Source organism: Stigmatopora argus, chromosome 1 (genome assembly GCF_051989625.1).
Source record: "Stigmatopora argus isolate UIUO_Sarg chromosome 1, RoL_Sarg_1.0, whole genome shotgun sequence".
In the NCBI taxonomy this organism is placed as follows: Eukaryota; Metazoa; Chordata; class Actinopteri; order Syngnathiformes; family Syngnathidae; genus Stigmatopora; species Stigmatopora argus.
The window spans coordinates 10,642,568-10,663,854 of record NC_135387.1 but is presented as its reverse complement, the minus strand read 5'-3'; the positions used below and the strand labels follow the sequence as shown (position 1 = coordinate 10,663,854).

The 21,287-nt window shown below is 38.7% G+C and overlaps 1 protein-coding gene across 1 annotated transcript; it reads left to right on the top strand.

Annotated features, from left to right (window-relative positions):
- Positions 1-59: 59 nt before the first annotated feature.
- On the top strand, positions 60-20,681 carry LOC144075698 (inactive dipeptidyl peptidase 10-like). The gene is made up of 27 exons (XM_077603019.1): positions 60-296; positions 7,637-7,751; positions 8,614-8,709; positions 10,370-10,464; positions 10,562-10,636; positions 11,098-11,150; positions 11,239-11,320; positions 11,382-11,502; positions 12,149-12,303; positions 13,203-13,300; positions 13,374-13,497; positions 13,677-13,715; positions 14,071-14,178; positions 14,246-14,337; positions 15,154-15,201; positions 15,284-15,402; positions 15,508-15,555; positions 16,529-16,627; positions 16,720-16,789; positions 17,146-17,274; positions 17,346-17,411; positions 17,890-17,944; positions 18,543-18,642; positions 18,742-18,800; positions 19,988-20,060; positions 20,148-20,221; positions 20,288-20,681. Exons 1-27 carry the CDS (start codon positions 237-239, stop codon positions 20,417-20,419), a joined length of 2,385 nt encoding a protein of 794 aa, XP_077459145.1. The 5' UTR covers positions 60-236; the 3' UTR covers positions 20,420-20,681.
- The last annotated feature ends 606 nt before the right edge of the window (positions 20,682-21,287 follow it).

Genomic DNA, 21,287 nt, shown 5'->3' with positions numbered 1-21,287 from the left:
TCAAGAGACATATCCAAGAGTATGTGGGAGGCATTGGACAACCTGCTGAATTTGACTCCACAAGAACACAGTACGGGAGGGAGGCCATCAAATGACAACAATTCACCACTAGCAGGATAGAAGACTGTTTAGTCAGACTATGCTGTAGCTAAAGGACATCGGTGGAAAGCAGACATCAGATTTCTTGCTTCGTGAAGGAAGGAAACCACATTTGATTGGATAAACAGGCAGCAAAGATGAACCAAACTGCATCAGTCTCTCATCAGATTGAGTGTCACTCCACCAAGGATGTCAAGGTGGGCTATTTTTTTTAAAATTTGAAACCATGTTTATTTTTCACACCCAGTACAACCTGGGTAGCACGTTTAATCGATCCAAGGAATCTGTTATGTACTCGGCATGAAAGGACCGGCTTCCGAGATTTTTCTATTACAGTAGCTGGCATAAGAGCACTGAAAATGTAACCATTTGGCACTTGTTGGAGTTTCCTGATTATGTAAGACAGTAAACGTTGACATGTTCCATTTGTTTTCAGAGTCTCTAGTGTCCGGTGAGTCACGCATTTTTAAATTAAAATAAAAGGCAAGGTGCAGTATTGATTTTGGTCTACAAAACATACTTGCACCTAACATTATTTTAACCCTAGAATGGTAACCCTCTATTTCAGAAGCGTGAAAGGTAACCCCTTTCACGCCCTGTATCTAACAGTTGAGTGTATGTATAGTACTGTATGTGTTTCATTGATATTATAATAATTTGCCATACTGCAAGTGTTGAAAGGAAAAAAAATAATTTGGTACGTACTGAAAAATGTACCAGGTTACCCTTCTAGGGTTCAGTTAAGACACGAATAAGATATATATGACATACATTGCTAAAATTAAACTGGCTTAGCTATTAAAATAGAAAAATATTTTTGTAAACTATAAGAAATAAGCATTTTTCAATGCAATACACCATAATTCATCAAAACGATTTAGCACTAAAACCAAACTGTCCAACACAGCTCAGCTCGACTAAAGCTGGAAAATGTCCAACATGAAAATAGAGATACAATTTTTCTCTCGAGTTGTGTCAGAACAGAAAATATACTAATTTGATTCAACTGGATCTGTGATCTGTATTGTACCCACTGAAAAAGTCAGTCGGGAAAAAAAGCCCACACTTCCTTATAGTATTTTATTTCTGTTTAGACATCATTTTAATCAAATGTAGTTAGTAAAAGCTTTGAAGAGGGCGGCCCGGTGGAGCGAGTGGTTGGTGCATCGGCCTCACGGCTCTGGGGTCCTGGGTTCAAATCCAGGTCACGTCCACCTGTGTGGAGTTTGCGTGTTCTTCCTGGGCCTGCGTGGGTTTCCTCCCGGCACTCCAGTTATCTCCCACATTCCAAAAACATGCCTGCCAGGCTGATTGGACACTCTAAATTGCCCCTAGGTATGGGTGCCCTGCGATTGGCTGGCCACCGATTCAGGGTGTCCCCTGCCTCTGGCAAGAAGTCAGCTGGGATGGGCTCCAGCACCCCCCGCGACCCCAACGAGGATAAAGTGGTTTAGAAAATGAGATGAGATGAGATATTTGATGAACCAATCTGGTTCCTCTCGTGGCTGTATACTTGATTGTAACGCTAGAGGGCGGTCTTGCATAGAGGCTTCAATAAGAAATTTTGTTTGTTTTTAATATCAATTGGGGACGACCATGACAATGTTTAGGTATTTATGGGAGACAAACCACTATGAATCATCATTACTTCAAAATTGGCCATTATTAGGGAAAGCATTGATCATTCTTTGAGGACAAATATGTCAAATTGCTTCATCTTTGAACAAAAGCTGATGGAGAGTCTTAAAAACAAGTATTTTGCTGCATGCATGATGTCTTCATTCTTGATAGCAACCGACTTGAATGCTGGGAGGCAAAAATAACAATAATTGAGATGAAAAAAGAAGAAATGACTGAACATTTCAGAAACAGAAAAGCTTTTTTCTTAATCAATCACAAACCTTCAGATACATGGCTGCCCTCCAGGGGTATTTTAGAAGGTTGCAGACGGTCCCCTCAGGTTATAAAAAGCTCTTATCATGATTGATACTGTCATTTAAGTCTTATCTTCTATGATAAGGAGCTTTGTAGTTAAAATGCACCTGAAGAACAATGATGCAATCATGCAACAATTACGATACGACTTAACAGGTTACAATGCAATTTAAACAGTCTTTATTAAGAACAAAGTCACCTTGCACTTTTGCTGGGAATCTGCAATGTCTGACCTCACATCCACTCCAATTCCCTTTCTCCTTCAGCGCTGCAACACCTCTTATTCTATTTGTTAAATTAGTCTCAGCACAATGGATTGACTTTGAACGCCTGCTGTAAGTCAGATGAGACGTTTGTTGCTTCACAACCAAACCTTCGTTTGCATCAATATGGATTTACTCTGGGTTTAAAAGATGTAAATTTTGGTTTACAGATCAAAGATCTCCTTTTTCTACTTGGAATAGTAAGTAAATTCAGTTCAATGGGCCTCAACAGGCAAATCCCCTCTGACACAGATTTAGATCATCAGACTGAAGATGCCAAGTGAAACTGGGTTGACCGATTTTACTCATGAATGACACCAATTCTTAAGTAGTAAAGGCAGCCGCGAGCAGGAGGGGTTCTCCCGTGTGTTTACCGACGGGAGAGAAACTCGACAGATGCCAGTGACGAGAGGAGGCGAGCTTCTGCTTTCCTTTCTCAGTCATTTTGGGCTTGAGACAAAAGGAGTGAAGAAGAGTTTCATGCTTCTTATCTGAAGACCAAGATGATGGAACCAGAACTGAGATTTCTGGAGGTGAGGTGTCACTCTGACCTTTTTGCTGCTGCTAAAACATTTTGAGTTTTTTTGTTGTGTGTGTGTGTGAGTGTCCATGTCTTTGTAGTGAAAATAAATGTCTGTTGTGCACCCATCTGTGATGGACAACTCCTCTCGGCTCAGTGTATGTATGATCAGTCAGTTGAAGTGTGTTTTCATGAAATTTGAAGTGGTGCACCAGGAAACACTCTTCTGGCTTTTGTTAAAGCAGAGACATGTTTTGCAAGGGAGGATTAGTCCGTGTTTTTATTCAGCAATACACCTGTGAGAAACTTCTGTATGCAGGTTTTCAGCTTAAAAGATTTGGGGAAATGTGCAGGTTTGTGTCTCTGTTGTTGGTAACAGTATTAAATTGGGACATGTTTGGTCACTGTTGATAGTTTCTTGTCCTAGTTTCGTGACACATCCTCATTGGGGCTAGGATCCCAACATTTAATCTCCCCACAATGGTCATCCAGTTCATTCTGGAAGTGACTTTTAAGTGTTTGAGTAAACAACTAGTTGCATATATTGCTCATGTTTGGCCCCAATAGTTGTGAAGCGTTTACGGGTTGGCAATGAGAAAATGGGATTTAAATTTACTCTATATGCATTTACTGCCTGAAAAGAAGTATTAAAATAACGGCTGTTTATTCATTCTGATGTAGGTCATAAAATGTGGTGCTCATTTCTTGCACACAAATTTGCAATGGGATGTAAGTAAACAATCTAAATTAAATCAATTAAAATGTATTGTGTTTTAAAAAAAATTAACGCCATGAATGGATTTTAAGCGAAAATGCTTCTTAGCCTGCTTATTTCGCAATCATTTAAAGAAATGGCATATAGTATTCTTTACTTTCGCAATGTTTTTTTTGTACTGAATACTAAAGCAAACCAATTGGGAAACTTCAGGCCTCTATTGGAGAAAATTTAAAGGGACAAGGCTCCCTTGTGCTTTTGAATTGCAACTCAAGCACACTTCCAGCTTCCAGACTCAAGGGTTTCCCATCCTGCCCGTAGGCTAATTACATTCACCTGCTATCTCAGGCAGAAACCCATCCATTTTTAGATGGAATGAGTAAATGCCTGAAGGGAGTAAACAGTGAGGTTTTACTACAATTGGGAACACTGTTGCTGGTGAGGGTATATATTTATTGGTTACTAACATATAACAAACATGGTGAACATCTTCATGGATATCTACACATCTTTTCTTAATTCCTTGTCTCAGTATTTTGTAAGTTGAGTTTTTTTTCATAATTTGCATGGGCTTCCGACTAATACTCAAAATATAGACACTTTTTTATTTTCTCTTTGACCACAGACAGGCTGTGATGTAATTTTGTGTAACCTCTAATGATCTGAAACACTGTTATGTAAACACATGACTATTTGGTCTATTGTTCTCCATTTTACTATTCTTACTTTTTTTCTTGTTTTTTGTTAAAATTAAAAAATCCCATCACAAAAATGGAACCTATACTCCAATGCGACTTATATTTATATATTTTTCCTCTTCATTCTGTATTCTTTGGCTGGTGTGACTTATAGTCCAAAAATATGATTCTCCTTCTACATTGCATGAATTCATAACATTCTTCTCAGACTTTGATCTGTGGCCATTAAACCCATTTGCTACCTCTCTTGTCCGCCATTTAGGCTTAAATGAATATTTCTCTTCCATATGCCCATTTCAATGGAACAAATTTGAGTCATTTACAATAAGAGGGCAAAAACAGCTGAGAGGAATATTGAGAGAATTGCATGTATTGATGTCAATTGTAACCAAAAACTAACAATGGCCATGGATACATTCAAAAAGTCTACACGGACCTGTTTTAAAGTCACTCGCTATCCTACTCTGTTGAAATTCATTTGTCATTTTTCCCCCTCTTGTCTTATTTTTAGGCTTCTTGAACAGCATGCGTTTATCCTCAGGGCTTTCATTGCAACACCTAACATTTCCATCCTGTCACAGCTGCTAAAGCAAGCTTTCGAAAAGACTAAAGTACATATTCCAATGCATCATATTCACAGAATTACATGTTTTTGAAATGGGTCTGTGTGATCAGGAGGAAAATTGTGAAATTAACATAATTGATTTGCAGCTTTGTTAAAAGCCTACCAACTGTAAATCAGGTGTGCATTTCAGTATGTTTAATGTAAAACATCTGGCCTAGGGATTATTCCTATATTTTGCTTAAATTCCTAAATAATCATAACTCACATTGTGTTTCCTGGCTGTCATTGACTGATTTTTTGGTTTTGTTCTAAACTGACACGCATTGCATTATCGTTTCAGCACCTGGACAGCGCCAAAAAAATCAATCGTGTACTTTGTCAATCTTTTGTAAAACCAGGGAATTGTTTTGCCAAAGGAAGTAAAAAAAATGTAATCAACCAAAATGCAAACATTGCAAAACTTCATTGTGTTCAGAGAAATAACAATAATCTCATTATAATGAAATTGTAAACTTACAAGAAATATGAACCTGTTTTCTTTATTAAAAGGCTGATTAACTCAGAAGCCTTAGAACTATTCTGTTGCATAACTGACACCAGGTGGGTGAATTGTACCTTTTGTGATTTCGTTCATTTAAACATCCTATAGATAAGTCAATATGTATAATCCATATATTTTCCATTATTCCACACCTTAGTTAAAAAATGTCACATATGTCACATAATCACACTCTTGATATAAAAGTTGATAATTTATTTGAGTCAACATTAACGTTTTTACCTAGTCATAAATCCTTAAAAATCTAACAACCAATCAATCTAATCTAGACTGGATTTAAAATAATGCGGTGCCGGTCAAATAATCAACAACAACAACAACCATTACTACAACTGTAAGATAATACATATATCAAATAAGATTTTGTACCAGTGATTTAATGAACCATTCACAGAAATGTATTTGAAAATGTACTTTGTAGACCTTTATTTTGGCAGTCAACTGCGGAAGTTCTGCTAATCAACGTTACAGCTAACCTGATTGAAGCGTTAAAACGACTCAGAGGCAGATTTTGATGTTATTACCGGGAGGTTTCGGTGCACATTTCAGGGTGAGGTGGACTCGGTGCCATGACAGCTTCTAGGGATCCCAGCAAGAAAAAGCAAAAGGCAGATCAGCAAGATGAGGTATTGAAACCTTCCCATTAACTTGCAGCTGCTAGAATGCGCCTTGCGTGGATTGTGCGCTCTTTTTTGATAAAACAATTAATATCTAAAATGTGTCTGGCTACGAGTGACAGTCGATGTATGTGACGTTAAACATGGGTGAACATTCTTTTCTCTCACATTGAGTTGTGTTGCATCCTCACGAGCGTCCAATTAGAAGATTTCCTCTGTTGGTTCAATCATCAACGTGAGCAGGTGCGACAATTGAAAATGTGTAATCTCTTACTGTATGACGGTTTTCATAAATGCAAATGAAGTCGTAAACGGGAGGAGCCGAATGCACAAAAGCATCCCTTTTTGGGGATCCAATTCACAAGGTGGGATAATGATCCATGTGCACTGACAGGGGGACAAGTAAAGCATGTCAATTTATTTGTATACTGCTTCGATGACCTGTTGAAAATGGACATGGTTATGAGAATGGTTGATGGTTGAATGACTACCTTTGAATATTTTCTTTAGTGGTTGCAAGTCTGTTACAGTGTGCTGAGTTCTACAGATTTTCTCGCATTTCATCCTAGTCAGAAGATTTTAATCTTATATTCTGTCTGAATCCAAGTGTGTATTTTTCCATTTGTGTTTTAAATCAAGGCAAAACATTTTGCTATGTTCTACCTGCGTTTGCATGACTTGTTTTGTGGGTGTTCAGGGACCCCCTTACCACCAACCCCCTCTCCACAATCCAATATAACAGGCATGTCAGGTTCAATTGAATTGCTGACATCCCCTTGGCCATTTCCTTGCCGTTGTATTGAAATATCAGTTGAAGTTCACAATCCTTTTCCTTTAATCATTAGAATTATTCTCTGCTTTGAAAATGAAATGGTCATTTCCTTTCTCCTCTATTCTATCGCGTTGTTAATATTCAACAGGAACAGAATGTTTCAGTAGCTTGTGTTTATATGAACTCATTGGCTGCCATTGACGGCGACAGGCGACCAATCAATTTTCTGTCATTGGCAGGGACAGCCAATGAGTCAAATGTACTTTTAAAAAAAACTTGGGGCTCAGTTTTAAGGAACACATAGATTTACTATATTTTCACCTTTCTGTCATGGTCGTAGAACAACCTGTTTGAAATTATCCATTGTTTTGAATTTGAGCTTGAATAGTCGTTTTTCTACACACCTTTTCATTCCTGTTGGCCAATCCAGAGAGTACCACGCCTTTCGCTGAAGGTAAAACAGAATATACACAGTCAGTTGTGAACCTAACGAGGACAATTGCTGTAAAAATCGGACAGAGGAATAGTAGTTAAATCAGGTCTGCTTCTTCGCGTACTTCTTTTTTGTCCGGCAGACACTGTGCATACAGTATCTTTCTTGCGCCTGAACTCATTCCTGCCTTTCCAGTCAGTTTAAGTGAGTGTGAGTAGCAAGTCTATCTCTGAGGAATTTCACACAGCGTGCACACTGAGAATCGGATCATAAGCCTTGAACTAATAGTCAGAAAGCCGCCCATGGCTCAGTGGTGTGTGCGGAACACTCGATTGTGTGCGTCTGCCCAATTAATTAAATGCGCAACTTTCCAACTGGCTGGCTGGATGTGTGATACAGATGGACGCATAAATGTCCATAGATAAAATATATATGTGTGTGTGTGTGTACATGTCTGCAGGAGTTTGTGGACATCAGCACGCCACAGAGGAACTGGAAAGGCATCGCCATCTCTCTGCTGGTGATCGTGGTCGTCTGCTCCCTCATTAGCATGTCTGTGGTCGTCCTCACGCCTGGTAAAACAAGCACGCATCATTTTGAGAAATGTCATAATGTATCACAGTGAAAGACAATCTAAAACAAGGGCGCCAAAGTCATCAGTCAACAGTCTTGGACCACATTGTACTAACGGTTTATTTTGCTGGACCATTATGTCTGCCGACTAGGACTGCCACGATTAATTGTCTAAAAGGCAGCTAATTGATTATCAAATTAATAGACCACTGTTTATAGCAGACAAATGATTTAAAGACATTGTCGAGCTAAAAATTATGCATATCCTTCTACATAAGAAAAAGGGTGAATATTGCCTTTTAATTTTTTTTCTTTAATTAAAAAAAGCGAACACATTTTAAATATATAGAGTGAAACTGGTGAAAATGATCTTTTTGTGTTTCCTTTTTATTTTTTATTTTTTTAATTAACAACAAATGTCACCTTTTCCAATGCATCTTTGCCAAAAAAGGTCCAGGTTAGAAGTAAATATTCTCTTATTTCTGTTATCCTCGATCTTTCATTGAGGACTAAAGAATTTTTATTTGAATTTTATTTTTGCGACAAAGACCATGCACATGATTCACTATTGCAGGTCACACAAAATGATGCGGAGGGCCTTAATGCTGACACAGCTGATCTAATAGATAATTATTTTACACTGACATGTTGAAGAAAGAAGTAACATTTGAATATTTATGTTTTTATCGATTGTTTATCTATAAAACTAACAGCCCCCCAAAAACGAAAAAAAAGAGAGACAATCCCACCCACATATAAACATGTAGATTTCCATGAAATGCAGGGATTCACTAAAGTGTCCTGGAGATTTGTAGCGCAAAGTTCAGTTTATCTTTTAATACATACATTTCTCTATTTCTTTAGCCGATTTCCCAGGAAGCAGCAAGTCTGCGCTGACCATAGATGATCTGTACTCTTCAGAATTCACTGTGCATGACCCAGAAGCTAAATGGATAAGCGGTGAGCACTTACGAGAAGCAACCTGGATGCGAGTGCCATCAGGATATTGTGTCCCCTAATGCTCCCTGCAAATGAGAACAATAACAAGCTATTATGTGTTTCTTGTTATTCTCATTATTATCGGTATGATTTTGGCACACAAATATAAGGTGGAAAACAATACTAAAAGCCAGTGTTTATCCTGGCAGCCAATTTCAATTTACAATCATTTTTTATAGTATGAAAAGGCCATCAACCCAAATGTATGAATATAAATTTAAATCCATCTCTGCAAAGACATAGAAGTTGCAAAACTCTTTAATCTCATTGGCTGTCATTGATGGCAATTGACGTACAATCCATTTTGACTTGGAAGGGTGGAAGTAAAATAATCTGTGCTTTTTCCCTATCAATTGCAGCCAATGAGTCACTGGCACATTATCTGAAATCACATCCAGAATTCTGATGGAATAATTGTCCGAAATCATTTGTTTTGTGTTCATGCAGTGGTACTGATGTTACCCCGTGTTGAAATATTCAAATATTCATAGACACACATTCACTTACTGGAGGCATTGCTTTGTAACATGTCTCTGCAGGTGACTGATTGTTATAATTTAAGACATTTGTCAAGGCTGCTGCTTTTACTTCATACAACACATGACCACACAGGCATTGACTTCTGTTGGCATGAACTCAATTAATCTCTTTGCTGCACAAGCAGGCACAAGCAACACATACTTGATCAGCAAAATGTTTTGACAATACATTACCACTAACATAATCCAAATCTACACAAACGCAACATTATCAATTTAATTTACTGACAGAGTACACGATGATTAACACGCTCGCAAAAAAAGTATGATTAGAATAAAGAATGCAGCATGTCAAATCAATCTGAAGTGTCCGTGATGAAGAATTAGAAACACACTGAAATCTTTCCGTCCACAGATGATGGTGGTTGTATTAGTTTCTAGTTGAGATTGATGATGCCGTGTCCAAATGTCTGCTAGCCTGTGCAGTTTAAATGCAATCTGGGGAATATTTCAAGGGTTACACTTGAACCCATCTGTTAAAACGGTTGTGTTAAGAAAAACACATCTAAATTAGATCTGCAAGATGTATAAACTAATCTAAATATTGTGTTTCTCAAGCAATGCATTAGACTATTTTTTCATGCAATGCATAAGGGAAGATGGCCTGAGCAACATTCTACATAATAATCTATACTTCAATAAAAACAGTCCGTGAGTCCTTGTTAAACAGTTCTGCATTCAACTTAACTTTTAGAGCAACATTATGTAATAAGAGAGGAATGAGCACAACCTTCAAAAACAAGGACAAATAAAGATGCGCAGAATAAATAAGGTAGCATGCTCAAAGAAGCCCTTTGAGCATTTTCTGCTGTCCATGGCCGCTTGCATAGCTTTCAGTCCTTTATGTTGCCATAGGAACCAGGCACTGGACTTTCATTGGCAGTAGTTTTATTGCCTGAAATTACTTTTAAATAGCTTGGGAAGAAAATGCAGTGAATCAAAGTTGCTCTGCTTGGCGTGTATGACATTATTGCAGATAAGAAGGACCTCTATAATAAAAAATAAAAAGGTTAATGTAGAAACTGAACTTTATTATTGGAATCCTGAAAGTAAGCAATGTGGTTTCTTGTCTTCTTGCTCAGATTCTGAAGTTGTGTACAGGAACCGAGATAATCATGTGGTGAAATTTGATTTCATTCTCAACAAGACTGAAGTCCTGCTCAACAACACCACCTTTGTAAGTTGCTTTTCATGTTTTTGTGTTTTTGGTCGTGGATTCCGAATGAATGTGCACACGACGCTTGCATGGGTAAGCAATTTGTTTTGTTCATCAGGTGGCGTTTAAGGTGGCAAAATATTCACTCTCAGCAGACCTCCAATACGCACTCTTCGCTTATGATGTCAAACAAGTAAGCATTGTCATCACTCACATCTCGTCTGTTTAAAACCTTCTTGTTAGTATTCATTTCATTTTCCAGGTTCGTGATTTTTTCTCAATATTCGAAATGGCTTGAATCAAAGAGTCTGTTGGCGTGTGCATTGTTTTTATATTTATCCGTGCTACACACACACGGACACACAAACAAACACCGGCTGTGAAAATAATCCCGCCACCTGCGTTTAACAGATGTGCCATGATTTTTCTCTTTGCAGTTTTTTTGTCTTATTTCTCTTTAATTTCTTCTTTATACATTTCGTTGTTTGTGTGCTCATGCGAAAGCTTTCTTTTCTCCACACGTTCAGACTGTAAAGGTGTGATAATAGATTGTAATGATGTGTTGCACAATGTGGGTCACCTTCATGTGTCTCCAACCTGCAGGTCGGAGTCATTGTTTGCTTTGTGTGATGGATTTTCCTCTCTTTCCACCAGATGTACAGACATTCCTTCCTGGCTTCTTACATTGTTTACAACTTATACACCAGGTAGCTTGTGTGTAAGTGTGTGAGTGTGTGTTTTCACTTACAGCCATTTTGGCTTTGGTGCTTGTCCTTATGTTGGTGTGATTTTCAGGGAGGTTTTAGAGCTAAACCCTCCAGAAGTTCCTAATGCTGTGCTGCAGTATGCTGCATGGGGGAAACAAGGACAACAACTGGTAGGGATGCAGCATTTTTTTTCTCTCAAGTGAACGTGCTAATGCTCCTGTTTGGCTCCAGATTTACATTTTTGAGAACAATATCTACTACCAGTCGGACGTAAGGAGCAACTCCCTGAGGATCACCTCCTCTGGCATGGATGGCGTCATTTTCAATGGGCTTGCTGACTGGCTGTATGAAGGTGTGAGTCATCTACTTGTCACGATTAAGATGAGCAATGAGACAAGATATTGTCTTTTCTCATTGGGAAACTCTACAGTAATACGAGTAGTTTAACCCCCCCCCCCAAAAAAATACTACACTGACAAATACAGACAGATTCATGCGCGGATTGCATAATCAATTTTAGCCTTGATTAGCAACTCTGTGTACTCAGGCTCACCATTATTTAATGCACACACTGTGATATTGTAGTCCTGTCATATGTCATAATATGATGGAGACAAACAATATTTATCTATAATCCGTAATAATCCGACAAAGAGAACATGCCTCTCTAATTCTAAAGAGAGGTTTGGTTTGGTCTCAGTACCAACATGCTATCTGATGGTGCTTAGCCTTAGAACAAAGATGGCAAAAAGCGAGTTACAGAAGATGAGGTTTACCCACAAAATATGTGATTATTTGGGTATTCTTTGTATAAACATGCCTTGAAATCACAACCTTTTATAAACAACAAAAAATGCATAAGATTCTCCATTTAGCAATTCCGTTTGGGGGCAAGGGACTCGGACACATGAATAAGCCATCGAAATATATACTTTTTAAATGAGAGGAGCTCAAAGTGACATCACAATACTTGCACAGAGGTATATGTTTCCCAACAGAGGAGATTCTGCACTCACACTTGGCCCACTGGTGGTCGCCTGATGGAGAGAAACTGGCTTATCTCACCATTAATGACACACTGGTACCCAACATGGCTTTGGCCCAGTTCACTGGCAGCACCTACCCCCGAGGATTGCAGTATCCATATCCCATGGTGAGAGAAGAACACTAAATTAATGATAGAGTTATGGTGGAATAATGTCTATTTTCACACTGCAGCTCAATGCTGATTTTTTTTCTCTTTTGTCATATGAGACATGTATAAAACTTTTTTACAATGCTCATCCAACCTATACGGGTGGAAAGCACCAACAAAACTAAAAGGTGCTATTACTATATTTCATTTTAATTATGATAGTGGCACTTGATAGGGAAAGTCACAATGTTTGGGCTTTTAAAAAAACTGAACCTCATCAAGACCTGGCGTTTCAATTGTGTCCATCTCAGTTGTGTGGGCCACAATTCTAAGATTTTAGTATACTATAAGTGGGAACAAAATGTGATCTTCACATCTGGGAGAGTCTTCTAGCCGAGGCTTTCCGCTTGCATTTATCATGGCTGCAAACCATTCACGTGTAACCATTTTTCTCAAAACTGTCCGAGACTTGAAGGCCTCCCTGCAAAAACTCCCCCAGGAATTTAGTTCTGCTCAGAAGTGCGTTTAAGTTATATTTCTATGAAAAAAAATCCATAAAACTTAACCAGAATTGTACTGAATCAAACCGGGTGGCTCGTTGGTCAAGTTGTTAGCACTTCTCCCTCACAATTCTAATATCAAAGGTTATATCAAAGGTGGAACTCTGGTTGAATTAATGAACCAAACTGAAAATGCAAAACCAAAGAGGTTAAAGATATCCATGTGGACCGTTTCACCCCTAAAAATGTTTAGATACATAGATTTGCTGCCAGCCGCTCGCAGATTACAAATCTAGCTCCATCAATGCCACACAATGAGTTAAATTAGTGTCCTATAATAGGTTAAGCATTAAATAGATGCTGCTTGGTAAAAAAAAAAAAAGAAACCCTCCAATATTGTTCTAAATGTTTCACCAGGCAGGTCAGTCAAACCCTGTGGCCAAGTTATCTGTGGTTAATCTTTTTGGCATAACGCACACTGTTGAACTGCAGCCTCCCAATCACCTAAGGCTAAGGTAACCTAAATAAAATACACAGAAAACACAAAATCTTTGGTCTCATTTCACTCCTGGCTTCTTCCCCCCACAGGGATTTCTATATCACCATGGTGAAGTGGATCAGTAGCACGCACCTCGCTGTGCGGTGGATCACTCGGGCCCAGAATGCATCAGTACTGACAGTGTGTGATGGCGTTGTAGGAGTCTGCCGTGTGGTACGTGCTTCTCATTCCTCAAGTTTCACAGGATTCCTTGGCTCACGTTAGTTGTGGTCTAGCTTAAGAAAATGATATCCTGACTTCAGGACCGTTGCTTTCACATTCAAATTTATCGTCACTGATTCAGAGAGGACTTCACTCAGCGCTGTTGTTTGTTTATTTCATTTTTTCTTCAGAGGCATGAGGACTCTTCAGATTTTTGGATCTCTAGGCAGGTAAGTTTACAGAGAGGTCATTGTCACCGTGACCGGACGTTTGGTCGCTGGACTTTTGGTCGCCGGACGTTTGGTCGCCGGACGTTTGGTCGCCGGACGTTTGGTCGCCGGACGTTTGGTCGCCGGACGTTTGGTCGCCGGACGTTTGGTCGCCGGACGTTTGGTCGCCGGACGTTTGGTCGCCGGACGTTTGGTCGTCGGACGTTTGGTTGCGGATGTTTGGTCGCCCGGACCCAAACAACCGGCGACCAAACGTCCGGCGACCAAAAGTCCGGCGACCAAACGCCCGAGTACCCATTGTCACGACCCTATGTTCTTCTCACAGCTATAATTTTTTTTCTTTTTCCTCCTTCAGAACCAGGAGCCTTTGTTTTTGAAAGACACAAGCAGATTTTTCCTTGCTCTTCCTGTGACACAAGGTGGTCAGGGTGACTTCCACCACATCACCATGTTTACCAAAAAGGTGCAGATAATGTACTTGACAAAATCAAAACAAAAAGTGATGAATAAAGAACTATTGTGTTTCTTAGGTTGCGTCAGACAAGGACGAAATGAAGCATATAACGTCCGGTGCCTGGGAGGTGACACAAATGGTGTCTTATGATGAAAACAAGCAGGTCATGTATGTTTCCTTTGTCTTTTTCCTCTCTAAAACATTTGTCTACAACAAGGATGTTACATCTCAGCCCTTTGTGGAATAATTTTCCACCCCTTGTCTAGGGCATGGGTGTCCTAATTGGTCCTCAAGAGCCAAAGTGGTTGCAGGCTTTCATTCCAAATAATGAAGAGGATACATTTTCACCGATCTGGTGTCTTAAAAGTCTAATCACCTGATAGCAGTCAGGTGCTTGTTACAGAAGAAACCTCATTGGTTAAATTGTCCAAAAACCTGAACCCATTGCCGCTCTTTGTGGAATAGTTGGGACTCCCCTGGTCAAGAGCAATTAAAAAACACATGATTGCACTTTTCAACCAGTCACTAATAATAAGAACAATTTGGGAAAGGGTTAGATTTTTATGCAATTAAACTGCAATTTTAGTCGTTTTTTTTCCCGAGAGCCTCTCTACTTGCAATATCCTTTGTTAAAATAAAATCATGTCTGTTTTCTTTAACTTCTCTCCCATTTTCAGAAAAGTGCACATATCTTGAGTACAGTCCTAAGAAAACCTGATGTGCCGGAGAAAAACTCAGTATTAGATTCCACAGCCAAAAAAGCTGCCATTTTATATGCAATATTAATAAAAATGATAGAACAAAAGTGATTAAAAAAATCATAATGTAAAATGGCCTCATAGAATGCAAGACAAGGACAATATGTTTGTATAGCATAATTTATTTAACACTGGGTAATTAAATGTACTTTATGTCACATGTAATTTAACATGTTTGTATACCCCTGGTTTTTAAAGTGTAAAATGAATTGATGTCTCCACCCAGATACTTCCTGAGCACTGAAGTTTCAGCACAACAGAGGCATTTATACAGGTAGCAATACACACTTTGTACTCCCTAACTCGGTGGTCCTTGGCACCTCCCTCTCCCAACATGTGCATGTGCTCTCTGTCAGTGTGTCCACCTCGGGTATGTTTCCAATGCAATGCCTCACCTGCGGATTGCGAGAAGGATGCACGTTCTTTGAGGTCGACATAAGTCCCAACGCGCAGCACGCCATCCTGCACTGCAAAGGCAAAACTCTCGCCATGACATGTTGACAATGGCATTGTTGTTTATATCAAAAAAAAATTTTTTTTTAACTTTGTATGCTTTTTACTTCTTGTGACACTTGTATAGGTCCAGGAGCGCCATCAGTACTTCTTCTCAATTTGGATGAGATGGACTGTGAGTGAATTGGCAGACAAATGTTTGCTTTATGTAATTAGAGGGAAGTCACAAAATGCCAGCACACCTATTAAAGGGAAATACAACACTTAGCATAAAGGACCTTCACCCGAACAAACTTGCTCAAAGTATACCAGCACTAAAAATGGCAGCGCTTCCGAGCGCACCCATTTTGTGACTTCCGTTATACCCAAGCACATACACACTCGTGTGATAATATTGACATCACGAGGAAGGGGAGGCAATCTCGTATACTTGCAGTTGATTGCCTAAAATAGCACCGGTATTGATAAAATATCTAGCACCTTGTCAGGCCGCTACTTCCTGGAAATACTGATATTTATTTACGTTTTTCTCCCTTACAACAAAACAGATGAATGAAAATTCTGTGGTTTTATTTTATGAATACAGTCTTTTTCCACTGGGACGAACACGAAAAAAAATTGCCTTTATCTTGAAATAAATAATTTGGCTTAAAAAAATAAATTTGTGAATTGACACAAGAATTTAAATTCAAGTAAAATAAATATTTCGACCCATTTTGTGTTCCTATCTATTTTTATCCTCGTATAGAAAGAGAGGTCAATTTAGCATACTTGGGTGGATTTGATGCGGGAGATCTTAAGAGCACTGACCTGAAGCAGCAATGAGATGAAATAGAACAAAATCAGCGAGCCGTTATTGACCTCTAACCTCACAACTGTTCTTCAGCAAATGCCAGACTCTAAGCTTCTTGAAAGTCTTTTGAGGATAGTGCAGGGCTGCCAACTCCAAGGTGCCCTAAGACTTTGTCAATGCAGTACTTTTTCTTAATGTCTTTCCCAATACAATGATAATACATGACGATAAGTTGAGATAAATATTTAAAGACCAAAAGGGAAGGGCTATATAGCATTTATTTGTTGATTGTCAGCCATTATCTTGTCATGTCTCATACATAATTTCTGACTTTTAATGACTGTCTTTTTTTCAGCCTATTCAATTCTGGAGAACAATGAGCCCCTCTGGTCAATGCTGTCCACCAAAACAACAGTTCAGACCCAATTCCACACCATCCATCAGAGCAACTTGGGTAGGGATGGGGAGATTTGCTTTGTAGTGTTAAGCAAATGCCAATTTGATGATGTGAAGGGGATTCAGACGCCTCTTCCTTCTCATGTGCAGAGCTACCTCTGAAGCTCACCCTTCCTCTTGGCTTTTCCGAGTCCTCCCTCTACGGCCTTCTGCTCATCATGTGGGTATTGTTTTCTTCCACGGCGACCTTCACACTGAACTGCCACCATAGCTGCAGGCTCAACTCCAATTAAAGGGACACATTTCATCCTAGAGAGTTTCATTATTCCCATTGTAGCTACGTGGCCTTCAGGATATTTTCATTTTAAAAGTGTCACAGAATGATAAATAAGTTAGCCATTTTAAGCACATTTCATTATCATTTATACTGACTGTAATCTGTTAGCTTCAATGCTTGATCATTTGGGTAGAGGTTACCTTGAATAAATGTTTTAGTGTTTCAGTTAGTTATTTTTGAAAAGTGGTGATTAAGACAGTTTTATTTTTTGTGTCCTAACTTGACTTTGTACATAATAGTGGCAGCTCTCCTGGAGGTCAGGAAGTCACAGAAGAGTTTAGGCTGGACTGGGGTTGGGTGCTCGTGGGGTCAGGGGAGGTGATTGTTGCTCAGCTCGACGGTCGGGGTTCAGGGTGCCAAGGTCAAAGGTATGTGGATTTATTTCAAATTGGATGTCCGTCAAATAGATTTGCAGCTCATTTTAACCTTTACATCACAGGATGTTACAGCAGCTCCATCAGAATATTGGGCAGGTGGACGTAGATGACCAGATAGCAGCTCTGGGGTACGTGATCTTCACAAGAAAATAACGCAAGCTCACTGAAGTCTCTTAATTTAATGCCAGCATTTATATTACTTTTATACTCCAAATGTTTGAATTCGGACAAGTTTACTTGTTACCAAACCGTGTAGCTGCTTAACAGAAGTTTATATGATACGCGATCAGTGGCATGAATAACACCAAATATGTCAACAACTAATGTTCATGTTTTTTTGGGGCCAAACCGCCTGGATTTCGAAAAATATGTTGCCACTCTTAGTGGCTGGCATTATGTTGAATAGAAAGAAAAGGGAAATGTTCCATGAATAATTGTGAATGTATTTGATCCACACATTTCAAGCGGTTTGTTCTGATTATAAGCTTTTGTGTTGACTTTTCAAAATTGATTCTGATGGGAGTTTGTTTGTACTCAATAACAAGGAATGTGTGCCTCTTTTACCTTTATTTACTTATGCTCCTGATAAAATATATCTTTCTCTAGGTACTTGCTGAAGCTGCCCTTCATCGACCCCACCAGGGTTGGCGTTTTTGGCGAGGTGTGAAAAGCTAATCCCCGTTTCTTCATCTTGACTGTACAGTGAAGCGTTGTAATCCAAGTTTAATGTTTCTAGGCTAGGCTTATCACTCAAAACACTCGTGTTTTAACGTTTATCCGACTAATGCTAAGTTCTAACCCTTCCATAAAATCTCATTCAACAATGAAAAAATGCACCGAAAAGTATTGTACTGTATGAACACAGCATGATTTACAAACTCAGACAATTTAAGCACAAATAACTATACAGTTCAATTTTTTTTGTCCTTCCTAATTCTTCTATGGGATATTTCAAAAGGTGGCAAATCCTTATTGGTGTAATAGCAGCAAAAAATGCTACAAAATTATTCCTTCCAACCTAAGGAAAACAGTGTGACAGTGACAATGACCAGCATTGAAATGTAGGGTCAGAAGTTGGGGTTTATCTTTGATTTGCTCTCATAGTTCAAGTCCACCAAAAAAACAAAAACAGAAAAATCTAACAAGCAATCTATCAACAAAAAAAAGTTGTGAGAGCAACTAGCAGCCCAGCGCAATATGAATAATTCAATGTGCGAGTAAATCTTCAATTGAATTTTAAAGTAACTTTACGTCTGCAGGACTATGGCGGTTACTTGACACTAATGCTGCTCAGGTCCACGGAGGGGATGATCCGATGCGCTGCAGCTCAGTCTCCTGTGGTTGACTGGACCATGTATGGTGAGCGGTTAATTCAATTCCTTCACACATGTAAGTCAGATGCAATACCTGTGTTGATGTGCTGTTTTTCTTCTTTCTCTGTTTGTTTATTGCTTCCAGCGTCAGCATTCTCAGAGCGATATTTTGGATTGCCTTCATTTGAGGAAAACATCTATCAAGTGAGCTGCTTATAGCAACCAATTTTCATTGTAATTCATCTCAATTTTTTTTTTAAAATGGACCGTCTCATAGAAAAAAGTTTAAAGCATATTTAATCAAATATATAGTACATATTCATTAGCAATGTGACTATTTCAGCAGATTATGAATTGTCCATCAAAGAGAGTCTCGTGTAAATGGTTTTCAGACAGGTTAGTCCACTCCAGGTAAATTGTCCATGTAATACACAAATGAAGAAAATGACAAATATTATCAACAAAAATACAAAATACATTTTATTTTTCCAATCCCTGCTAGCGTAATGAAAAAAAAGTGATACAAACCAATGTATAGAAACTTCCAGTTAAAATAATCAACAACATAAAAACCAATTTGAAAAAAAAGAGAAAATAATTAAGGGGAATATGATTTTAAAAAAATCATTATCCTTTTTTTATAGAGATCACCCAGCCCTCTTGTAGATATGTTATATTCTTTAGACATTATATGCTGCTATTCAGGTCAGAAACGAAAATGTGGCTATTATATCCTTTTGAAGAGGAAGGAAGCAAAGGGACTAAGTTGAAAGACACAACGGTCCAATAAGTGAAGGTCGCAGACGTTTATCTTCTTTGCGGGTTGTGTTGAATTGGGCCAGAGTGCTCTATTTCTGTGATGGGGAAAGGGTGGGGGCTGCTCTTCAAGTGACGACCAATGATTAGAGATAAGGTGAATGGACACTAATTAGTTAGTCCTGTTAGCAGGAAGGAAGTATGAGGTCTTAAAGCATCTGTCTGTCCCCTGATGGAACGCCAGCTTTGGGATTTGATAGTTTTCACCTTCTATAGGCATGTGCAGCCATAGTATTAGAAAACTACTACACCTGGGAGAAAAAACTAAATATGTGCCAGTTTTCTGGCTGGTTCACATTCCCATTTTATATTTCCTTCATCCTGATTTACAATTTTAAACGTTGCAAGTCATTTTCCAGACTAACTCCAATGATAACTGAGGTCTATGACGGGTTTTATATTTTATTGGGCCAGAGCATAAAATAGTGAACATTTATGTATTCTCTGATTAAATTGGTCCCACAAAAAATGGCAATAAAGCTTCACATTGTGGTTTTAATGAGTTATAGTTAATTTAAGTTTAATCAGCCCTTTTAAATAAATAGTTAAGTTTTTTATTTATTTAATTAATGCAGATGTCCAAAGTTCTTCCGGACTTGAGAGGCCTACAGGGAGGAACACTGTTTCTCGCCCATGGGACTGCAGATGGTACACACACATTTGGATTCCCATGCCAATCAAGTTGCAATACGGTTGTTGAGCAGCAGATGTAAACATTTGTGATCTTCTCCATAGCAAATGTTCACTTTCAACACTCAGCAGAGCTCATCAAGCACTTGATCAGTATCGGTGCCAACTACACCATGCAGGTAACAGAAATGACTACATGACCAAAGAGTTCCTGAAAGACATTTACTTGCTACTTTCTGGGACAGATTTACCCTGATGAGGGCCACTTCCTGTCAAGACGCAGCCAGATTCAGCTGAGGCATTCCTTGATTGCCTATTTTAGAGGCTGTCTGTCGGATGGTTCATCATTACTGCACGGGCAAGTGGAGGACGACTGAGGAACTCCACAGAATAGTTGTGTGTGTGTGTGTGTGTGTGTGTGTTTTATAGCCTTGTAACTGAGGAATCAGAAGAGGAGTGTTAAAACTGAGGGCCGCATACAAAAAAGTGAATTATTTAACTTAAATCCAAAATCTTTTGTCACACTAATAAATGTAATGAGCAGTTTCGCATTGATGACTTGGACTTTGACAAGAAACTGAAAATGCAACAAACTATTTTTCTTCTAAAAATAAAATACGGAACGCTCATTCATCCTCATGAAGAGAGTTTTTTTTTTACTTTTTGTTTTGCATATCTAGAAAATCCTTTGAGTTGTTCATCCCCATCCTTTTTTTCATAGCATTTCATCCCTTGGCAAATGATTTTATTTTAATAGTTAATGGTGCAGGTCACAAAAATAATGCGCAGTGGGCTGCAGAATTGCCCCAAGCAGTATTTTGGAAACCCACAATTTAGAAGCTAAATAAGTAGGCCCTGAACTGGAAGTTAGATAATCAGAACCTGTTTTTAGAAACCAAGACTATTGCTTGATTAAAAAAAAAAGTATATATATATATAATGTGTTGCACAATTTGAGACCAAAAATGTTGGTGGTGAAACCACGGCAACTGTGCACTGAACAGCTTTTGTTGACTATGTGCTTGAAAGCATTCAGTTCAGTCCTCAGAATGTGAATTTTTGGGGGGAGTTTATTACTTGAAATACACTCCTGCATCCGTCAATGTTAGGCCTTACACTTTTGTGAACGTAGAAAAATAGCTTTAGAGTTGCAGCATTGTTTGTATGTTAACGTGATGCTAATTGCCCTTTAATATTGTATCTGTCTACAGTATGTGTAACAAGACCTTTAAAGTTGAAACAAAC

What these genes read in the sequence shown, in the direction of transcription:
- LOC144075698 (XM_077603019.1), top strand. Translation starts at nt 237, where the DNA reads ATGAACCAAACTGCATCAGTCTCTCATCAGATTGAGTGTCACTCCACC. An exon ending in TTGTAGGAGTCTGCCGTGTG is followed by an intron (nt 13,498 to 13,676) that starts GTACGTGCTTCT and finishes TTTTTTCTTCAG; the next exon opens with AGGCATGAGGACTCTTCAGA. An exon ending in CAATTTGGATGAGATGGACT is followed by an intron (nt 15,556 to 16,528) that starts GTGAGTGAATTG and finishes TCTTTTTTTCAG; the next exon opens with CCTATTCAATTCTGGAGAAC.